Source organism: Tachypleus tridentatus, chromosome 13 (genome assembly GCF_004210375.1).
Source record: "Tachypleus tridentatus isolate NWPU-2018 chromosome 13, ASM421037v1, whole genome shotgun sequence".
NCBI lineage: Eukaryota > Metazoa > Arthropoda > Merostomata > Xiphosura > Limulidae > Tachypleus > Tachypleus tridentatus.
The window spans coordinates 93,422,133-93,446,903 of record NC_134837.1 but is presented as its reverse complement, the minus strand read 5'-3'; the positions used below and the strand labels follow the sequence as shown (position 1 = coordinate 93,446,903).

The 24,771-nt window shown below is 30.9% G+C and overlaps 1 protein-coding gene across 4 annotated transcripts in view; it reads right to left on the bottom strand.

Moving 5' to 3' along the window:
• The window catches only part of LOC143238476 (serine/threonine-protein kinase mig-15-like), a 145,969-nt gene that overhangs the window by 40,671 nt on the left and 80,527 nt on the right, over window positions 1–24,771 (bottom strand). For all 4 annotated transcript variants that reach the window (XM_076478744.1, XM_076478746.1, XM_076478745.1 and 1 more), the window contains 13 exons: window positions 23,808–23,880; window positions 23,395–23,452; window positions 22,108–22,162; window positions 19,189–19,437; window positions 18,477–18,552; window positions 17,985–18,187; window positions 16,692–16,864; window positions 15,560–15,816; window positions 13,508–13,560; window positions 10,627–10,715; window positions 8,802–9,080; window positions 5,928–6,143; window positions 21–243 (listed from right to left, as the gene is read on the bottom strand). In XM_076478744.1, coding sequence (XP_076334859.1) covers window positions 21–243; window positions 5,928–6,143; window positions 8,802–9,080; window positions 10,627–10,715; window positions 13,508–13,560; window positions 15,560–15,816; window positions 16,692–16,864; window positions 17,985–18,187; window positions 18,477–18,552; window positions 19,189–19,437; window positions 22,108–22,162; window positions 23,395–23,452; window positions 23,808–23,880 — 2,004 coding nt within the window. The remainder of the gene's footprint in view (window positions 1–20; window positions 244–5,927; window positions 6,144–8,801; window positions 9,081–10,626; window positions 10,716–13,507; window positions 13,561–15,559; window positions 15,817–16,691; window positions 16,865–17,984; window positions 18,188–18,476; window positions 18,553–19,188; window positions 19,438–22,107; window positions 22,163–23,394; window positions 23,453–23,807; window positions 23,881–24,771) is intronic.

Here is a 24,771-nt window from a genome sequence, read left to right as displayed (position 1 = left end):
ATCATGAAATTAAGTCTTACCCCAAAGAGCAGCACAAAGTATTTCAGAATTGAACCTCTTCTTGTACTTGCGAATCTCAGGAGTTTCATTTGAAGGTTCATGAGAGCTTGGTGCTACGTTAACATTGATGTGTGATTCATGGCGAGGAGAATTACCTGACCCTCCTGCTCCAAACCCAAAGGTCAAGAAAGAACGTTGCTTGTGTTGTAAATGGGGAGGAGTTTTATTTATTGCTTGCCTGTACTATAGGTAAATGAAACATATCAACAGTTACTTCATAAAAAAAGAAGTGATTATGGTAGAAAAGTCAAAACATCTGATTATGTAAAATATGAATAACAACAGAAGCTATACATTTCTCTTCAAGCAGAACAATTTTCTTCAAGAGCACACAATTATTTTGTAGCAAATACAAGGATGTATTAAATAATTACAAGGAAATAAAAATTAGAGAAATTTGACTTCATACTTCTAATAACTATCTGTTAAGAATAAGAACTTTTAACAACTTGGCACTACTTTATGTGGATGCACACCTTGCCACATAAAAACGCATGTTTAGACCATGATAGTCACAGTAGACTTGTTTAATGGGTGGTGGTTGGGAACTATACTAGTTTGGATAGTTGGATGGGATGCTTTGTATTAGTATAGTTCATTTGCTCTGCTGTCAATTAGTGCCTTTCTACCATATTGGGGGCTGGAATGCTAACATTAAGAGGTAAGTTTTCATCTTACTTACCCCCAAATGGTAGTACCTTATTTCTTTTTTTTTATTTCAATTAATTCTTTACTTGGGAGAGCAGTTACCTTTTCACAACTGTCTGCAGGCAGTGAAGGGTAATATAGCTGTGGGACATTGTAGGCCTGAGCACCCACATCTTGCTCTCCTATTTTCTATTCCTAATTGTGTATCTATTGCTATTCTTTATTCCTTGTGCATCACTGCCAAATAAAGGTTAAGATTGATAGACAGTGTATCCTCACAGCTATATGGGGTCCAATTTCTTCAGTCACCTCCAAAATCTAGGGTACATTTTATAATCTCACATTGTAGCTTGCACCCTGGAATGTTTTCAGTTGACACAATGTTTATTGTTTAATTTGTATTTATTCTGGCTTGTTTTTGAGTTAAAATAAATTACACACTGGACTACTGTAACACAAATGCATCATAGCAAGATAGGGTAAGAATTAAAAGTTCAGTGTTGGTTTATATGATAAAGTAATTATAGCAGTATGTTTAAAAATACTTCATTAGTTGCACTTTTAATAATTCTTACTGAAATTCAGCAACAATCATGATACAATTACATTGAAAGTCATATGAAGACTGCTGTGTCACAAAAAGAAAAGATAATTAAAATGGTTTAATGTAGCACTGCAGTTACCCAGACTAGCTCCCTTTCCAAAATATCAGTATTTTCTTAAACTCAAATGTATTTCTGATACATACTTACTTCCTCTCACAAAATAGTGTTTCCTCATGATCACCACTAGCTTTCCACCTCCTGCTTCTGCATATCCACATTTTATTGATTATGCAGCAGTTCTCCATCAATAGCAGCATCCACAATCCCTATAGTAACCAGCACCCTCTTCACAATTACACACATTAATCACTTCAAAACTGGTCATAGGACCTAAACTATTTATCACTGGAAGTGGTGAGGTTGGGTGGGAAATGAATGGTAAGCATCTATTGGAAATACCTTACATGTTTGGGAAAAGGTTTACTTCTGATAAGATATCCTACCTATTCTCACAAAATATCTACAATCCCACACTGAACTGGTGGAGGGCTAATGTAAAAATGATCTATTTTAGGAAGTACCCAAAGAGAGACCATGATCTGTAGAACTAAAAAATAAAAAATCACACCTCAGGGGAAGGCTGCAACACATTTGATCCAGGTATGCTCTTCATTCTTTTTTTGACTATGTTGTAAACATAAGACAAAAAACATAAAGGAATCCCATAATATGCAGTACCTATTAATGAGATCCCTGGATGTCATGTGCCTAAGGCTAAACAGACTGTAATGGTAGTATGATCCCCCACACCTGGTAGCATTTAGAATTGTACTGTACATCAGTTTTGTTAAGATCACTTAACTCTTCACATTGAAGTGGGAATTGATGGGGAAGATGAACTTCTGCATTAAACTTGTCTGAACTTGCAGGTATTTCCAACCTGATCAACACCAGATTTATCATGAACAGATTATAGGAAGGTGGAAAGCTCCAGTGGGGTTACATCTCCAGTCCAAAACCAGGTGGCATTAGGTATGTATCTTTTGGTATGTGGTAGGAGGAGGATACCTAACTATACAAATGTGAAAATACATGCAGTGCACCCAGCTATATAGTGTCCAACAAACTTGGGATGCATCTTCAGTGCAAAATCTGGTGGCATTAGCCATTTTTCATCTAATCTGCTGTAGGAGGAAAGATAGTGGTCAGAATACATGAGGACTTACTCTACTGGACCATCTACAACCAAACTTGACTCCATGTGAACCACATCTGGAGAATGGTAGATGGGAAAAACAGCTTCAGCTTGAAGAGGCAAAGTAAAATATGTATATGTAACTGTGACATAGCAGAGCTTAAAGCAAAATCTTGCAATATCTAGAATTGTGCATCAAGCCTGTGGTAGAAATGGCATCATACCATTAACAAGTGATTCTAATCATAACCAGGCCACCGCCACTCAATATCAGACCCACTGTGAATGTAGATCTGGAGGATTGTAGGAAGGAGTGATGCCATGGGAGGAAAAAATGCAATACACACACACAAATATGGCATAGCAGCATCAGGAATTGTAATCAAGTCTGCAATAGAAAGTATTATACACCATCACCACCCACAGAATGTCACTACCCTACTCAGAGTGGCAAGAGGCATCTTTCAGGAGGACAGACAACCATGGTCCACTATTTCCATGGCTAGGAACTGGTAAGTGGCAAGGACCCTCATATTTCCCTAGAAAAAAGAAAGGAAAAATGTATTGGAGAGTCTCAAGGACTGCAATACTGGAGACAGTACAATGGGTGACCACAATACCCTATTTTGAAAAGCAAAAATGCCAAGCCAACAGAGTTGAACAACCAGTAAGTGGCAGCATATGGAATTGTACACCAGGTCTGCATTAGAAAGAGGTACAACATAACTGACACCAAACACAATCATAGGATGGACAGCAGGGATTTTCAAAGACAAACATACCTGGTCATGCACCACTTGCCACAAAGTGGAATCCACAATATGCTAGCAAAAATGTTCCTGTAAATAAAGAAATAAGAAAATATAGTACATACTTGTCATAATGACACTGTAGTGCATAATATGGCAATTAGAGGTAAACACAAAACCATTAAGCATGATATGGCCACATGATGTAAATAATGCGAAACAAAGGTACGAGTTGTAGCCCTAGATAATGACCTCCAAAAGAAGATGGAAATAGGCAACCAAAGACACGGTAATACTCCACAGACTAAAAGGGACAAATACACCAGCCTAATCAACTGGCAAAACCAACTTGTCTAGGTAATGGGAGAGAGGTTCCAGAACATGGAAGAATTCCATTGAACAAACGATTTCAATGGGAGCAGCGTGAGATACCATCAGAGCCAGGGCCAGACACAGAAGATGGTCAGGATTAGAACAGTCATAAATGTGTGAACTGGAAGATAATGAAATAGAAGAAAACTGGGATTATTCTCTTTAGCAGCAGAGGTCTTGGGCAAGAGCATCTACATCTTCTGCCAAAGGGTGAGAAATGGGAAACCAAAAATGGAGAAGTTGTGCATTGAGATTTGTGGCAAAAGCATACACATTTGGAAAAACCCCAATGAGTACACAACTCAAAATATCTGCAGATTTAATGACCACTCTTGTCAGACTGAGAAAATCAATGTGTAACCAGATTTGATGCACCCAGAAAACAATGTTAATCTGATATGATGATTGTGGGTCCATTAGAGGAAGGACAATGTTCAGAAAGAAAGATTTCATGACCAGGTAACCCCTTGCCTGGTGATATGAGATACTAAGATGGAATTACAGGAATGGACCCTCACCAAACAATACCAAACATCTGACAAGAAGTGAAGCAAAGCAGGATGAACTGCCAAAAACTCCAAGATGCTGATATGTAGGGATGATGTGGCTAGTGTCCACTAACCCAAAACCTCTTAAGCATTGAGATATGCACCCCAATCAAAATGGGAAGCATCTGTAAACACATGATAATCCAGTCAAGGAGGTGAAAAAGAAATCCTGCTGTAGTATTGGTGCCATCTAACCACCAGGCAAAGTCAGGCAATAAGTGGGGAGGCAGAGAAATAGGAGAATCTGATGAATCACAAATAAGGTCCAAATGGTCAAGTAACAGCCATAGAAGATGATGTATGCAAACCAAAGGAAACAAGGGCTTCAAGAGAAGCCTACATCCCTAGAAGAAATAGGATCTCACATGCAGTAGGAGAGGAAAAGGCTAATAAAATTGCAAATGAAACATTCCATATCTCATACACAAAGTGGAGAAAGCTAAGCCTGAGTGAGTAGTAGTAGTAGTTGCAGCAGCAATCTTTCACAGTACAAGAGTGAAAAAAAAGAAATATTAAAGAAAAACTAAGTCTGTAGTATAAAGGAAAACATTTACAAACTTAAAAGCAAAAACAAGCACATTGAGAAATGATTGAAAAATGCAAATACAGAGAGAATGCTAGTTAAGATAGAGGTCATGCAATGCTCCTATTGGTGGATAGCTGCTACATAATCATTTTCATGCTAATGTGCAGAAGCAGGAGGTGGACAGCTAGCTGTAAGTATTGAAAATTTGCACCAATAGAAGGCAGGATTAATTGAGAGAAAGTAAGAAAGTGCATTAGAAATTGTTTAAAGGCCAAGAAACTGTTATAAAATTTACTAATGACAAAAAAGAACATAGGTTAATTGAAATTATCATCGTTTTTCCAGGAAAATTTTTAAGTTGCCCTTATAATAGGATTGATTTTATTGTTAAACTAACCCATAGTTCTGTATGAATCACTAATATAAAACCTCAGATTTCATCATCAGCACAACTCTGGATATGCAACTCCCCACATAATATAAATTAACTTTTATCAATTCAGTTTGATACTTGACCCATTACCCACTCCTAAACCCAATTCAGTCATTCAAACATATATGGTCATCACATTATTACTCTTTCAAATCAAAGCTTATCCTGAAGCCAAAATCATTAAAGTTGTGGATTACATTTTCATGTCTTTCGAGTTGGAATATGTAGTTTCTCTAGAATTTTGAACATGTGCATTACAAATAAGTGTAAACACTTCACCTCAAAATGATACTATTTACCAGCATCTATTTCACACATACACACATTCTTTATGGTTTAAAAATAGTGTACGAATACAGAGACAATGGGACAACTGAAATATACATTTTGTTATAATTTTAAAGTTTTAGTTTTTTGGCTTTAAAGCAGGCCTATATTTCTACAGAGATTTGATATTATACCTTTAACTAAAATTTCATTTATCATACTCAAGTCTGTAAACTAATTTCCATAACATCACTACAAAAACACAGCCATATGTTACACAATAATTTTCACTTACTTATACCATAGTATTCATAAGAAGCATCAAAATGGATATAATGCATGTTATACTTTTATAAGTGATCAGAAATTTTAATGCTGAGTTTGACAATTCTAACAAATTATAATAATTATATCTTTTCTGCTTCATAATTATTTAACTTTTGCATGAAATAGCAGTTATAAAGCATGGTATGGAATTTTTGTTAATTCCTATGACTTTTTCCCTACTCAAGATAGTAAAGAAGAGCTAATTTATGAATTCCTCTTGTATAGGCTCAGTAAAAACACATTTAGTAACTTCTTACTTCATCAGAAGTGCTTTTGTCTTGATGTTTCTGCTGAAGTGACGAATGTTGTATAGGAGAGGGGGCATTTTGGGGAAGAAGATCAGGAAGCACACCACTTAATCGTCTACTAATGTTTCCTGGAGAACTCTGGGTGGACTCATGATGTCGACTAGCACCTTCTTCTGAAGGGGAAGCTGTATGATCCAGATGGTCTGTCTCTCTTTCCCATTCATTCTGAAAAAAGCATGCTCTTGTTTTTTTATGTACACAAGGTAAAGAGGATCTGTTGGTAATACATACATGGCCCTAAATAATTACAGATTATGTTCTTATGAATATGTTGAAAATAAAGAGAGTCAGTTATATCAAGGTTTGTAATTGCAAAGCATTTATGCCAATAAGAAGAGAAAAATAACAACGAAAATTATCATCTTGTTTTTGTAAAGTTTATTTGTGGTGAAATTATATAAAAATTCTCTTTAACCATGGTAAAGTTACATTTCAAAATAAGTGTTTAGTAATTAACAAGAACACATTTAAATTTCTTTCATACTTTTCCTCTCTTTAACACAATTGTGGCTTTAAGTCTTCTTTAACTCTCTACCTGGTAATAAATGCACAGCTGAACATAAATAAAGCATCTATTATCTGTTGAGATAAGCATTGCTGTGGAATTTGAGGCATCCAATAAATAATATTTCATATGTAAAAAGTACATGTATTACAGCAGGTAGCCTGATGCTCAATGAAATTACAATGGCAATGATGTCATTTACAATTCTGATTCTAGAAAATAGAAGTAATACCATTTCCTAGCATCACAAGATTTTTTGTTTTAACTACTGTAACTCAATCAACAAATAATTTATACTAACCTGCTTTAAATGAAGTTATAGAAGAAACATTATGACACAACTAAAATAGTACAAACTAAAGCTCACCATGTAATCTACATTTTTAGCCATTAAAAGACATTTAATGAACAGAGAAAAGATGTTTTCAGAGTATCTACAGAAACTTTTTATACACAACACTTACACTTACATCTTACCAACCCCCACTCCTCTACATCATAAGGGCCTTTAAAATTTATTTAACCATTTTTACTTAATGTGTAATACATTATCAAAAACAACAACAATTACATGAAAATAAAAATATTTGATATGGCAAATAAGAATGATGAAAAGTTTGACAGTATGACATAGGAGTTTCAAAAAATATGTGTATTACAAAATAAGTCCTCACTGCTCAGAGTGGTGATGTCACTACATGTACAAAGGACTGATTATTCCACTTGACTCTTGAATTAGAAGTAATATGCAGACATTTTTAAGCTAAATTTAACTAGATTGCTGATTTTCAAATACAATGTCTGTTTTATAATTGAACCTCTTTCTGGAGCCTTCATAACTACTACAGGTAACATCACTAAATTATTAATTACAATTCATACTCTGTGAATATAAAGATTCAAGTATTCATATCACAATGGCTTACATTGGTGATATTGTATAAATGTTACATTTCTGAAAGTCAAATGTTAGTGTGAACATTTCATGATTAGCCTTTCTGGAGAAAGGCATTCCTGTTTAGAAATTAATGTTTTTATTATAAGAATTAAAAAAATACAAAAGTATTTAAAAGGCAAATACAAAGATAGAGATTTTAAATTAAAAATATCCTTTACATGTTCAATGTAAAACAAACAAAAAGTTACAAATGGCTAAAATTATGGAATAAAGAAAATATATGTACTTTCTAGGTCTCACTGTATTAACTCACTATCATCATACAAATAGGGCAAAAAAATAATGTGAAATTACTTAAAACATATTGACAAGTTTAAATATAAATTTAGGTCCAGGTGCAAGACCAAAAGATTTTCTTGAATTTGAATTTATGTTTAATATTACCATATAATATGTTAATTGTGCATGTGTGTATATATATATATATATTCAAGCACATAAAGGAACCTTGTGTATTTCATTTCCTGAAAACAGTAAATCATTTTGTTCACCAAAACATATAGAACATTTCTTTTTCAACTTATAAAAACAAAATTATTGTGCACATGGAAATATTGGTGTTATCATCAGTTTATGTTTTATTTTTATTAAATGCATGCACAAGGGCTGTCAGGTTAATGTACAGAAACTTAACTTATTTTCTTCATGCAAATTTACACAATGGCCCATTTGCACTCTTGTCCACCTTGGGGAATCAAACACATGATTTCATAGATGTAAGACTGTAAACTCTACATAAATAACACTACACTTCCAATATGTAAAACTTGCCTCAAAAGTACATGAGAACCTCAATGGCAAAAAAATGGTTCATGTTTATATAGCTGATAACTTCATTTTGGATGGAATTTCTCATATTTACTGGTTACGGGTTTTTTTATCATTCCACTTTTTTTGTGATATTTCTACATCTTCTCACAATTAGAATTTCCAGCAGTGCATAAAACAAAACAAATCTGTAAAACTAAGATGGATTATTAAAACTATGAGAGCATAAAAAGAAAATAAATCAGGAAATTAAAAATAAATTACACAACTTTAAAATTAGATAGTGGATAAAATTAAGGAAACTAAAATAAATTAATTCCAAAATGACATTTTTTCTAAACAAGTTTACATGGAAGACATAATTTGATTTTGGTTGTTCCAACTTTTATTTCAATTTATGATTTTAAAAAGCATGAGCTGTTTTTTGTAAAGGTATAATTTTTCTCTAAATCATGAAAGTACTTTTGTTATTTAGTTTTGTGGTTAAACTACAGTGCAAATACAAACTAAACAAAATACAAAACAAAAAGTAAGTAGTACAGAATAAAACAAAAAGTAACAGATTTTTGTAATGCCCCATGTTCCAACCAACCTGACTACTGTTTCTAGTTTGCCCCTGCTCTTTTCTCTGAGACTCTCCATTATGAACAGATGATGAAGCCACAGAGATTGGGGATGAATAGGTTTTATGTAGTGCAGACTGTTCTTTCCTGTCAGATCTTTGTTTGGCTTTTTCAGCCCTTTCTATACCACCAGAATCCCTTTTACGATGGTTTTTCTCAACTTCACTACTAGACCTCACTCGCCCACCTCGGTCTTTACAATTTTGATCTCGCTTTGATCGCTCACCTTCTTTTTTGTTTGACTGATTCTGTAATTTTTGGTTGAAAATATTACTACAATGGAGTTCTTAATGATGCTCAAATCTCCCAAAACTTTTCAATATCTAAATTAACACAAGTATTGATAATTATATTTTAGTAAAGGTAACATGTAAACATTTACTAGAATAAAACAACACCAAAACCATTTTTGGTATGAGCAAAAGCTTAACTTTATTTCCTATTCTATGAAACAGATACAAAGAAAATTCTTAGCTCATTCCTTTGCAACAAATAAGGAAAAATAATACTGTTGATAACACAAATAACTGAAGTTTGTACTTGCTGTACTATCCTGTCTTCTACCATCTCTAAAACCAAATGTAAAACTGACAAGCCTTTGATACTAATGTAACAACTAAAAATCAAATGGTTCCCTTTAATATTGTGTGATGAAAAGGAAATTGACACAACGCATGACCTGAATCCTAATTCTGCTTTTCTAATAGATGCTACAGCCAGCTAGACTACTCGACTTTAAATAATGAACATTTGTGGTCTAACTTCACTTGATTTTGAGAACAAGATTCTATGACTTGTAAGGCCAAATTCTCTGTTTTCAAATCAGTTAAATGAGATATGGATCAAGTGGCATTCTAAACCAGGTAAGTGAACTTGTTAAAGCATTCTCTTAGATTCCATTCTTGCCTAATACAATTCATTCTTCTTCATAAACTTAACAAAACTCCATTGTTAAAATCCTTAAAACTAAAAAGTAACCAACATATTCCACTTTCCAAAAAAAAAACAAAAAAACTAGCTAAAACCAACTGTAGAATTTAGAACCAGAAGATCATAATTCATAATTCCTGCTCTCATCTGTGATCACTAGCCAACAAACTACAAAGTGAGACATTAGGCACTTGAGATGTGGAAGCTCAGTCAATTTAATCCATCAGAAAAATTAGTTACAAATCTTATCTCGTCTCAGTTTTCACTTCAAAAAAAATTTATAATATCACATTATACTTTCACATTAGAGCTAAAAACATCTATTTCATAGAAATTTGAAATATATGCCTTACACAGTAGATCATATAATGTTTTCAGCATATCTGTGAATTATTATTTACCAAATGCTCAGATTTAAAATAGTAACAAAAACTGCACAATATTAGTTCATATTAAATTGTCATAGAAAACTACAATAAAGTGTTCAGTGCATAAATAACATTTAACAGAATGATTTCTGTAGAAATATAACAGATGAAAATTTCTACTACTCTTTCTATGAAAATAACATTCATCAAACACTATTAAAATAGTTAATACTTTATACATTAAAAAATGTTAAATACTTGAATATCAAAAGACAATAAATTTCCTATTTTTTACTTATATTTTAATGACAAGTCTATAATAATAAGAATACATAAAAAATAGTTGTTTTTTTTTTAGAAGTTTGTACTTATGGTTTCTTTAAACCGTGAGGGAAATCGTATCTAGTGTAAACTGACAGATATGCCTCTTAAGTTTTTAACTTTCATCCTTGTTATTATTTCAGCACTATGTGTAACCACAAAAGACTTGACTCACTTTTCTAACCACTAGTGTTTTGTCACTACTGTCATCTTCATCTGGAGTTGGAGGCAGTGGTCTGTTTGGTGCTTGAATTACTACAGGATCTGAAAATAATTTATTTAAGAAATTGTCAATATTTATTTAAAAAACAAGATCTAGTTAGACATTGTTAATATTTATTTGTAATATACAATATGAAGTAAAACATAAAAGCTTTAAATACATTGCACATTTAAAAATAACTCCATTGCATTAACCTTTTCATAACAGAGTGAAACAGTTCACACCATCAAGGCTGGGGAAGGACATATGTGCAACAGTACATTTGGTAACTCAAATATCTTCATAAAACCTGGTAAAAATCTGTTAAAGATATTAAGTATCTTTTGACAAAATTAATTTATTTGTTCTCAAATTCTGAATAGTTCTAGTGCAAGGTGATTTTCATTTTAAATTTAAAAATACCTTTTTCCATTTATAATTTTCATATTTCATTTGTATAAACTCTAGAAGCTTCTGAGAGAATACCATTTTTTTGGTAAGTAATATATAATATGTAATTAACTAAAGTGTTAAAGTAAGACTGAAATAACATATTTAGGTAAGAAACAACCATAAGTGCTGCAGTTGATAAGCAGCCAACAATATTATAGTCAGTTACATGCACCTTGTGATGAAAACTTCAAGCCAATTTCAAAATTACTATTGTTGGATTAGAGTGTAAAATGAGCTCTTTCTAATAACTATATACATATGCATGCAACCTCTACATATAGGTTTTAAAGCTCACACAAATCTAATGAAGGTAGGTGTGGCACTAGTCAGGGGTTGACAAAATTCATTACTTGTTTCAACTGTATTCATCCACACAACTTTGAAAACTACATTTCAATAGGTAAGGTAAACATTCTATTGTCTGGATTTACATCTACACAACTGGCATTATATTATAAAAGATAAACAGTGCAAAAATAAACATTTTTCATAGCTTGCAGATCATGTGGAAATATATCCAAAACATTAAGTAGCTTTTATTAAAGTTTTTTTTTTTTAAATAAAGGTTGTAAAACTTTTAAATTATAACATACATTATAATGTTAATTTCATTTAGAAACATTTATAGTAAAGGTGTTTTAAATTTTGAATTGCTCACTGCCTTGTGCATTGCTATAGGCTCGGTATAACATACAAGTTTGCCTATACATTTTCTCATGTCAAGTATATGCAATATAACCTTTGGTACAGTAGATTACTCAGTAAATATTACAAGTACTTAGTATACAAAAAGTCACTAAAAACTATTCTTCATCCCAAAAATCTCAAATATTTTTTGCATAATCTCTAAAACCTCTGAAATACAGTTCAAATGTTCATTTCCAGTAAGACTATTTTATACTGTAACTATGGGGAATCTGTTACTTAACCAAATCTAGTAAACATCATAAAAAAATTAGGAAAAATATAAATTATGCTTTTGTTATGCTAGAATAACTACATATTATTGCATGAAAATACAAATATTTAGTCTAAGTACCTTAAGTCTCATAACACTATATATTTACACACACACACACACACACACACACACACACACATGTATTTTTATTCCATTGACCTTTCAATCATCCTACCTAACATTACATAATTTGTATTGATGCAGTGCAGGTGAACTCATTACATGTTCAGTAATATAAAACTGACTGTTAGTCTTTCCTGTCTTGGCTGTGTTTTAGTGGACTAGTATTTTGTAATATACAGTCACATTTCAATTATTATACATTAGGTAAATGTGTAAAGATTATTACTATTTAGAAGTAAATTGTTAAAAGTTATTTTTCCTAAACTATAGGAAAATAAATCAAGAAGTAGACAATTATCCCCTCTTGCTATGACCTTTGTACTTGGTTGCTCATGGATGAAGGTTTTATAGGTTTAAAATTTTTCACATGGAGGATATCAAACAAAAATTTTTTAGGTTTTATATATAGACAGTTGAATAGCCAAAAAAAATCATATATAATTATGCCAATATTATAGAATTCCACAATAATTTATTAAGTTTAGTAACTAAGGTGTATTTAGATTTAAAAAAAACTTTGAGCAGACTAAAGACATAACCTACCTCATTAAAATCTTGGATTGAAAGATAATAACAGCCTTTTCAAAGATTAAAATGGCTGAGAAAACCACTTTGAGGACATTCTAAACTGATGATTGGTTATTCACATCATATATTGAAGTGTATATAAGGGACTGTTTCCAAAAATGGAAAGAGATGAACGGGGTCACTGTTTGATTCAGTACAAAAGCCATATCTCAGCAAAATAAAAAGATACGAGGTTCTTATTTGATATTCTAGCTTAATATTACTAGTAACTTGAGTTCCTAATTTGTACAAAACTATAAAGTTAGTATTTGGACATCACAAACATCTAATTTTAAAGAGTACTGCATTCAACATTCCACAACTCACTAAACTCTATATTTAAATGCGTTCTTTTAATATTTAGTTTTAAATTATAAAATTAATTAATATATCATATTAGTTTAAATTATAATTTATAGTTTGATTACAAACTTACTAACATAAGTTCATTAGATAGTAGTTTAATAAAATTTTGAATGTAAGTCACCAAATGCAATGACATGACCTTTGAGCCATGACCTGTTGTGAAATAACCCATGTCAAGAGGGATAAAACTTCAGCAGAACAGAGCTGTTTATCAAATTCTCCTTCTGAATATCTTCCAGAGTAATTTATATACATTAATTACACATGAAGAGCATATATCAAATATGTCATTACTTTGAATTAGTTTAATTAAAAATGTGATGAAAATCTGAATAATTCATTTTTAAATAGAATAAAAATTCAAAGTTTAACATAAACATTTACCTTCAGAAATTGTAGTGTTTTTACTACTATCATTACTAAAGCCATCTGGAGGCCTGAAAAAAACAAACAAAAGAACTTGCATCAACAAATGTCTATATTACTGAAAAATAAAATTATACATAATGACTGTCATCAATAGAATAATTTTGACATGTTTAACACAATTTCACTGGTGACTGCCAAAAACAAAATTTGAAAATAGTTACAATATGAGCTGTCTTACTTTAACAGTACATTCACCCAGTATACATCATCCTATGACATAATTGGAATTAAAAAGAAACAACTAACATTTACTCTTTTCTGTCATATGCTACATTCACATATTAAAATTGTTTTTAAAATATTTTAAAGTTTTTACTAGTATTTTATAATCTAGCAACTATCACTAAAACAGGCATATAAAACCATGTTCTACATAAGCATGAAAAGTTAATACAACTTTCAGTGTTTTTATCTCTATCTTCACATACGAGAAAGTCTACTAACAATGAACAAGAAAGTGCTGTTTGAATAACTGATCATCACACAAACAAGACAAGAAGACTTTTTAGGAATTTTCTGATCTAGAAAGTCTGTTTTCAAATACTCTGTAGTTTAATTTCACAGTTTCTTATGTGGGTAATTAAAAGCTATATATGCAGAAAAGGTTTCTGTCTGTATTATATCACTTTAAAAACATCATTTGGATTTCAATTTCAATTTCCTTGTGTTATATGTACTACACTACATTGTTGTCTTATTATATGTTCATTTTTACCTTTCTTCCAAATAAATTTAATTCTGAATCTAAGAGTCAAGTAGAGTGCCTTTGCTAGGTTAGTCTTGACAACATAATTCTGATAGTGGACAAATCTTACTAAAATAATACCAGAATAGATTTTACCTTATGCTGAGTCCAACAATGTGTCAGGCTTTAGAAATTGTGTCAAGATGAGGAATATACAATAATTCTATCAGGAATGACATTTTACCATAAGTTATACTGTGGTCACAGGTGATAAAATCTGTAATAATAATCTACACCACCAAGCTTAGACTCTACTACTACTACTACTACCACCTGCAAGTATGATGCATGAGTCAGTTGCCTGAATGTGGCTTAGTAGTTCATATGTTTGAAATGTTTATTTCTTTAAAGATCACTTTCAAGTGCAAGGAGATCTACATATTAAAAATGTAGCCAATGTGGATGTGATTATGAAGAGATACTAGTGACTGCAAAAATAAACCTTAAAAGTGTACAGGGTATCTTTCAGTACTGGTGTGAAGACTTGTCTTCTGAGAGCTAGAACAAAAGCAAGATTAACAATCTGAAATAAACTTGGAAGAGACAAAGTTTGTTGTTTTGCCTATAATCATGTATCACAGTAGTTGTAATGTTATCAGAGAATAAACATGAACAGCATATCCATATGTTTCCTTTTGAATTGTCAAATCCAATTACCTAGACAATCTACTTAAGAGCCTGCAGTCTCTCTCAAGTATGTAGATGAAGTTGGGTTGAATTGTATGTAACCTGCCAATTGGATAGATTGAATGAAGATGAATGCTGCCATGGCAACAAAGTGAAAGTCACATGCCTCATAAGAAAATGTTGAGGCAGAGGAGGGTGTTACAGAATGCTGTTGATCAAAGCAAATTGGAATAACAGAGCAAACATTAAGTTTGGGCCAGGAGAAAAGTAGAAGAGACCATTTAGTTTTCTGAGAATAATATGGCAAAGTGATCCTCACATCAAGTTCCACACAACGGAATCCTTAATTTCTTAGGTTTCTCAGTTTAACCAATCCACACTCACTTAGCATATTAGTCAGTTTTCTATTTGACTCAGTGATTCATTTGTAGTAACCCACCAAACATATTTTTCAATATCATGCTTTATACCAATAGTTATATTGACAAAATTTTTTTTGAAAACACACACAATACAAAGTTACTGAAGTTTTTCCATGAATTTTATGATTGTTGTTGTTAATGCAAATTTTTCAAAAATGCACTTTCAGATATTTGCTACATAAAGGCATGAAAGATCATTAAATGTAAACATACAGTGGTCTTGGTGGGTCAGAAGCCAGTAAAGTTCCATCATTTTGAACATGACTTTCATCTTCCTCTTCTTCAGAATCTGCAGGTGGTTTTGTGGAAGCAGCTTGCTCTGGTAGGTTACCATTCTGATGGGCAGGATGTTCACTAACCACTTTTGCTGATTCTGAAAACAGACCTCTACCACTGATTCTTTTTGCAGCTCCACTGCTATGACTTCCAGAGGCCAACTCATTCAGCTGAGCTGCTAACACTTCCAGATCCTTGAGAAAAAGAAAATTGGATATTGTATGAGACAGTATTATCTTATATCTAATTTTATTTCACTGTCAGATTATATAAAAAGAAACAAAATATAGAAAACTAGCAAGTTACAGTGTCTGTCACTGGAAAATTTTTTTTTCTAACCTAATATCATGAAAGGTGTTAAAAAGAAAAACTAATTATTTTACTCCAAATAGAGAGAAAGCTCTTATTATACTGTAAGTATAAAGTAATAAGTTCATTTTATGCTTTTCAACATTACTGATTATTGTTACCCAATATTGTTTTACTCTTAAAAGAACATCAACCTGTATAACAGTACTTTTCACTTTCATGATTACTGTTCTGGAAAAACAACACTAACCTCTCCTAATGGATTCTCATAAAAGTGATTAATTTCTCTTTCAGTTAAAATCAATTCTGCATTGCAATTGTAATATGTTAAAATTTATCCTTCCTACAGTATTAAATAATTAATTACTGTTTAATTAATATTACTACAACTTCCTGCACCACCACTTATTCTGTGTGATTTTCTTTAATAAAACAGTACACGGTAATTAACACCTTTTTTATTCTGTAAAAAGTAGTCCTTTCTTTAAATTGTGATATGAAAATCTCAAACAAAGCATTTATTGTATTATAATTTTTATATGAATTGATAATTATATTTGTGTCCTAAAGTATTAACTACTAAATGTTTAATAACAGCATTAATTCCTAAAGAAATGATACTATACTTAATACGTTGCATTTGCTGTAAAATACTACTCTGCCTTCTTTTTTTAAAGTTGAGACCATTTATGTCGTCTGGTTTACTTTCAGAATAATTTTTGCTTTGACTTTACTAAAAAATAAATGTTAAAGATCTCACCTCTGGTCTACGAATAGGTGATTTGCTAAACAAGCCAGAGTTCCGAGATTGTGGTACTTTTGAAGGTTGAACTGGCTGGACATTCCGTGGTGGTTTGTGTATTCTTTCTTTACGGTCTTCTTCCACCGGTATTGGAGGAAGTGGTTTGCTAGGTGGTGGAGGATCAGGTGCAACTACAGAAAAATAAATAGCAAAATAAAACTTGTCTGAAGAGAGTAAAATTAATTCTTATGAAACTGTTTTCACTAATATAAGTTACAAATTTTCAAACCATACATTTAAAAATGTAGAAGTTTTCACTGCACAACTTACAACACAAAATCTTAATTATGCTGGCCATTTTGGTTTAATTGCAGAAAGCTTTATTGAAGGCTTTTTCATGATTGTGTTGATTTTAAAAAGTATAAGCAAAGGCTAAATTTAAAAAGAAATCAAACATTTCTATTTTTTCTTTGAATAATTCTGAAGCATGATGTTCAAAATCACGTTTGAAACATGAAGCTGCAGAAACTGTTTTTTCTACAAGACTATGAATATGAATTTAAAAAATTATCTCAGAATTACACAGTTAGTGGAAACCTTTACTTATATGTTAGAAGTATTAAAACATTATTTCATCAATCTAAAGTTCTCATGCTACTTGTCCAACTTGTCTTACATAAGTATGCACACGATTTTTTTCAACTTAACTACTCCTAGATGACCAGTTACATGAACATCTGATCATTATCTACCTGTATGTGATTTTTTAAGTTTATATTTAAAACTATTTGTAGAGGTTTTCACAGTTATTAGCAGTTCAAATGTAGCATTTACCAATAAAAAACAAGTATTTGAAACTACACTTTATGCTAGCATGAAATGAGTGGACAGAATTTTTAACTGACATATTTCTTTATGAACAAATTATAAAATCTTTGCTTGGTTTATCAGATTTCACCCACCTACATTTCTTGTTAAACATGTAATGGATTTACCATTGTATATTTATTTTAATGCCTGTTTGTTTCTGCATAGTTTTCTTTTTTGCTTGTGACATATACTCTTGACTGTGTATTGCACAAGTCCTGACTGTTCTTGAAATTTGTAGGATGTTTATGTGTGTAAGAATCAACAATGTACTAGATGTGTATGTAATACTAGTGATTCACAGTATTGTTTCAAGTGAAGATTCTAAAGATTTGCAAGATTAGAAAAAAAAGTGTTAAACAGTACTTGATATTTTTTTTCCTTTGTGAGCTAAGAGCTAGGTCATTTTTATTCTGTAAAATTAAGATATAGAATGTTTCTTACCAACTGCCCTCTGAGGAGCCATTGAAGGTCGTACTAGTGGTACTGGTGTTTCAGAAGGACCTACTAACTCTGGATGTGGATGTGCCGGTGCCTGATGGTTACTGGAACTAGGTTTAGGATCACTAGGAGTGAGTGTTCTTGATTCTTGAAGATGCTGGAAATTTCTCTTTAGAGTTGACTCCTGCTCAACTGGTTCAACAGAGCTAAAGAAAAATTTATATGTACATGTTTTTGTTTTCTTTTCTTAAGGACACAACAATAAAGAAGCTATCTCTAATGAAAAAATATAAGTTATGAATAAAGTACATATTTTAGAAACTCATTTTTAATATCTTTCAACTTAAAATATATACTTACATAATCTTCATATGTCATTATGAATACTTCATACAATGTTTAATTTGCAAAATCTTTCTGCTTGCTTGATTACTCAACTTCAAAGTGTAAGTGTAGAGCATAAAATAAATGTTATAGAGTATTGAGTAAACAAACCTTGGTTCACCCAACATTTCTGTGTCTTCCTCTTCTCCATCACTACCACTATAGCGATAAACTTCCTGAGATTCCCCTGAAAATTAGAGTTTTTAAAACACTAGATTCAATATGCAATAATCCCTGAAAAGCTGTTACTTGAATCATGTCTGATTTTATGATCACAGAAAAAACATTACTAACCATGTGCAAAACTGGTAACTTTCAACATTTTAATTTTTGACCAATGTTAATTTATAAATTCAGAGTTATAAGACAAATTAACAATGTAATATGTTTGAAATATTCTATTACAACTTTTTAGCATGCTTTAGTATGGTATATAGAAAGCAAGACATTAAATAACAAGTGTATCATCACATATTTATATCATAAAGCATAAAGAAAATTGCTACAATTAGTTAGGTTTCTAACAGAAAATAAAAACTTATTTGTGAATAAATATAATTATATGAATTAAAACTAAATTCACTTTTACATTATAAAAATTTGGAAATGGGTAAGTGAAGAACTTCATTACAAATGTATGTTTCAAAATGCTGTTGATTTATAATAAAATTTTTTTCTACACACATTCAAGTTATCTCCAATCTTTTACTTTCTGAAAAGTGGGTTCATCATCAAACCTTTAAATTATGTATCTACAACAAAGTAACCTCAATATTTTTTTTGCAAAATAGAAATCTACATTTTCACAATTTAATTTTCTTACCTCGCTTGTGTTTACGGCAACGGTCAATGTGTTCTTTCAGCTGGTTGCGGACTTGCCTTTCAGTAGGTTGGTCCCGAATAAAGGAATTTTTTAATAATTGGTCTGTATAAGGACGTTGTTGATAATCTTTCACTAGAACTGTTTCAATGAACCCGTGAAATTTTTTAGACCACTTCTTTGACTTCAGCCGTGGTGGAGGGTTTCTTGGAATTAGGAACAGAGCACGCATAGGATGCATGTCACAAAGAGCTATAACACAGTAGTAGGTTTTTAAGCCTTCACTTTTTCCTCATAAAGGAAGTCAATATAATTAATGATAAATACAAACTTTCAGAGCTGGCTCTCATCTAAAATGTTTCAATAATCTTAGCTGAGTAATATACAGAGACTAATACTCTCACTATAGGCTTGAACAAATCAGCCGAGATGATAAACCAAAACTGACCTTTATAGTTTCCATTCTATAACATCTGATATGTTTTGTGTATCTTTATAAAATTTCACAAGTTTTCAGTTAACATCAAGCCTTTTGTAGATGATAAAATAATTTTAAAATAACTATTTTAATCAAAAATTTCATTGTAAATATATAAAGTGTTCACTGCTCTAAGTGCAAAGTAATTCTCATGTTAAGATTAAAAATAATTTTCTTCATTTGAAAACTGTCAAATTTCATTTACATAATCTCTAAAAATTCCTAGATAAATTTCAAATGTTTTTTCCAGCAAAAACTTTATTTCTTAATTGCTATTTTGTCTACCCTATCTCTATACACAGTTGATCAATTTGACTGACTTCTAAACCACTATAAAAAAAATACAGAATAAATCTAAATTATCTTTTTTTCTTTCTAGAATGACATCAAATTATAAAAGAACCCATTTTTATCTTAAATAGCTTTAAACTTCTTTACATTTATACTTAAATTTTATTGTTTTACTGACCTTTAAACCATGTCTAACTAATAATCATAAAATACAAGTTGTGATTCACTTGGCAAATATTTAGCTCATGTTACATTATTGAACTGTAAAAAGTCCAGACTATTTGCCAGTGTAACTCATGAAGATTTTATCATTATTATTCTTCTACACTTTACCTAACCTAACCTTATCTACTGTAAGAAGTTTTTTTACTTTAGTTACTTTTTTAAGAATAATACACATGATATAAAAGAAATATAGTACTTAGCTGAGTTTTTCTTTTTCTGTCAAATGTCAACGAAACTTAACCTTATTTTTTTCATACTAATAGTTAAATATTTATTTATTTAACTAAATAATGCACGAAAGAACTCTGAATAACAACACATTAAAAGCAAACAATAGAATAATTATTATAATGTTTTGGCTTTCTAAACATATGACAAAAGCAATTAAAAATTCAGGTAAGCTTGTTAATGTTTCCATTGGGAAAAAAATTTGAACTTGAAATAAAATAAGCAATTCTCAGTGCAGGAAACAACATAATATAATGCACAATTTGATAGATTAAAACTGACTTTCTATTGGTTGTATGTAAATAATACAGTATTCAATGTCAGAGAGAACTATTGGCCATTTATGAGAGAAGATGTAACAGGAGGGTTTTTGAAAAGGAGTCTGATATTTATGGTTCTGTAACCAAATTAGATTGAAAGCTATAAAAATCATGCTTTGCCTGAGTAATATAACATTATTATAATGAATAATTTATGTTAAACTTCATACTTTTTGAAGGGGTGAAAAGTAAATTAGAGAATAGAAGATATGTAGAGAGCAAATGTGCACTATTCTCATACTATGGGAAATATAGGATGTCTTTAATATTTCTTTATTAAATTGAGAACTTAAAACTTGCATAAGATTTGGGTTATTAGCTATGTTTTGATGCTAAGTTTATTCATACAGTATGATAATAAAGCACTTTAAGTTTTGAATGTAACTCAGTAAGACCTAATGATATGTGGAGAAAAGGCTGCCCACATGGAAAGTGTTAAACAACCAACCATATTCTAATGTTACTCAACATTAATCAATTACTTCAACAATGATTGTACTGATGTAGTAAATCAACACAAAACCAACAGAACACTTACAGCGTTACTAAGTCACTCAAACTAATACTCTACCTACAATTTAAATGAAAGCTGTAATTTACTGTGTACAAGTTGATATACTAAGTAGTAAGTTGTGGAAACACAGCATGTGCTTGAAGTTGTGTATAAAGAAACCTTAAACAGGCTTAAATATGGGACAAACTCAGTGGAATTTCTAAAGATTGACAAGAAGTATGACTTATTCCCACCAGTAGACTGGGTGATAATCATAGCTGAGGGTTGTGACTTATGATACAAAAAATTAACAAGGCTATTCATATCAAGAGAGCTCATTCTTGCCTTGACAGATATTGAATTGAAAATTTGTCATGTGTAAAATGAATTAAGGCATTATGAAACAATAGTACCATAATTACAAAACTTATTTGATTATACCCACATCTACATAAGAAAAAAATAAATCTTTGCAGTCATTGTACTTAAAAATTTATAACTGTCATGAAACATGTTATAAAAATTATTCTTCATCACATGCATGACATGTACTTTAAGACATCTAGTCTACAGTAACTGTTCCTTGTTCAAGGTTGTACAAACAACCTAATGATGGTGATAAGGTTGAAAAATTTGTCAAATAAAAAAATTTGAGCATGAAGATAAACTAATTATACTATTTCAATTATCACTAACTACATATTACTTAAATATAATCCAACCTTTTTAATGTAACAGATAATTAGCAGTTTTTGTTAGAGGTTATGAACATAAAAAAATGTAAGATGCTCAAAAAACATCTAAAACAATCTGAAAAAAGATAAAATAAAACATAAGTAAAATGTAACTCAATCTTGAAACAATAATAATTATAATTAAAAACTTACGAGGTTGGGCTTGGGCCATCTCTAAAGCAGTAATACCCAATGACCACAAATCACTCTGTAAAAAACAAGATAAAAAAGTATTAAAAATAGTATTACAAAAATATCATAAAATTGCAATTAAATTTATCTACACAGTTCATTTTTTAACGAGTCAAACTTGCTACTATTTATAAAAAAATGTGTATAACAGAAATTAAATAAAAGCCTCTAAATTCTAAAATTTCATCGAAAATAAGTAAAGCCTACCAAAAAACAAAAACACAAGTTCATGGTAAGAATTTAGGTTTAAAAAATATTAAGCCTCTTAAAAGGTTTAGGGGTCTGAAAAATAACCAAGGGTGGTCAGAAACTCATTTCTTTTCACGCTCTCTTGCTGAACAATTCAATCATAATCATTTATATTGATGCTAAATCTTACATTAGAAAAATTATTCTATAAACTTACTCCAATGTGTTTTATAACACACAAATATGTAGTTAGTAATATTAAAACTAAAGTGGTTTGTAGCTGTAGTTTTGTACAAATCATTGAATGGCTTTTGTAAACCAGACCAAGTAATCATTTTTTGCTGATCCAGCTGGAATTAAATATATAACATTAACCTGTCTGTGGTCTCAAAAATATCGAATTAAATTTTTGAAATGAATGAGATCTGACATTTTACTTTAAATAAACTACACAATAAAACGTAAAATATCACTATGATTTTCAATTATACGAGGTAGTCACTGCTAACAAACTTCAAAGTTCCATGAATAACAACACATACAAAACTTTTCAAAATTCTGTTTCTTTTGATTATTTAAAAACTAATTATTGTTCAGATATATACCAGACCTTGTTAAACTTAAAAATTTATTGAAATTTGTTATATTTTAGGATACCTAAATAAGAATAAAAGTAATAACAACAAAGTAGTTTGGTATCAGGTGAATAAAAAAACATGGTTACTTTGTAAAGAAACAAAATATTAAAACCATATAAGATACATTAGATAATCAAAATAATGTGTTAACCATCAAAATTTCCAATAATATAACAAATTATGAATATGAAAAATTAAGAAATGTTACATAGCTTAATGTTTAAGATTGTTTTTTAAACAATATAAAATTAATAATATTAAGTATAAAAATAAAATCACAAGAATGCAGTTCAATTACTTATAAAGCAAATTTACTGAGAAATTAACAGCAAAAACAAAACAATGGAAACATTAGCATGAGCTTTCATATGGTATTTTATATCATTTGTAACTTATTGTATTCTGTATCCTCCAAACTTACTCTGTTATCATAGGTGGCATCAGGATTTTCATCACATGCTATTACTTCTGGAGCCATCCTATTGCAGATGAATAAAATCACTTACAAATCTTTTCTTCGATGACAAAACATTAACCATCTTTGCACTAAAAGTTAAATGAACTAAATACAATTTTAATTTACACTATACTTTTGTATGTTGTATCAGTAAATATTTCTTTTAATCCTTTAGTTTAGTGGAAATATAGTTGTGAACCTCATAACATTGTACAAAAAAATGTGATGTATTCATACACGCAACTAAAATACATAACACTGGATTGAAAAAATTTACTTGTTAAATTTGCTTTAATTAAAAATAAAAATTCTAAAAAAATAGTTTAAAAAGAAGCCATAGCACCTGACAATAAAGTATTTTTAGTGAAAAAACATACCAATAGGGAGTTCCAATGAAAGTATTTCTTCGACCTATTGTTCTATCAAGTTGAGCACTTACCCCAAAGTCGACTGAAAGAGAAATACAATGAACTTAAGTTAGCATTTTTCTAAACTAAAAATGTATGTCCAATAATACTTACCTCCACTGTAACTAGTTATTTTCTGATCTCCAGAGTTTCTCGCTGTACAAATGAATGGTAAATTTCCTACCATGAACAGCAGTATCAGGAGGAGAAAAAACCAAGTAGTCACTTGCCATATTTTCTGCTAAAAAGGAAGGAGTCAAATACAATAGGAGATATCCCTAAAACCTCACAAACCTAAGAAACCAAGTAAAGTAAAAAGGCCAGAGTTTGCCGAATAAAATGATCTTCTGTTAAGGCTGACCTAATAAAAAAGGAGGAGCTGGAAAAGAGATCATATATTCTTGCTAGTTGTTTCAAAGTTATTTGCAAAAGCTGCCTCAGAAGCCCACGGAGACACACTCTGGATCCAGGTATATGTCTCCTTCTCACAACAGATCATATCACAGACAGCTTTGAATGAGAGTTACCCCTCCCCTGTTTGACCTATTGAAGTAGAAATATTAATTCAGGAATTCATACTCATTTGCTTATCAAGGGCTTGTTTTGTTAAGTAATTTATAAATATAAACGAAAAAATAACTAGAAATTCCAACATAAATAATCACACCACTCCTGTTAATAGAAATCTATGTCAAATGCTTTGTTGAGAAAAAGTTATTAGGTTACTGGAATGAGGTGCTTATATACAGTATGTAAATAGATAGTGCATTGAAGATGGAGAAAGTTGCAAGTGGGGTATAAAAGACTGGAGCAAGCATTCTCAATCCTGAGACAGGCAAAGGGTGGAAATCCTGGAGATCAAGAAATAGCTATAGTGTCAGTAAATGGTAAGTATGTTTTGTAATGCTGCTATACTATAGTTCAAATATGGCAT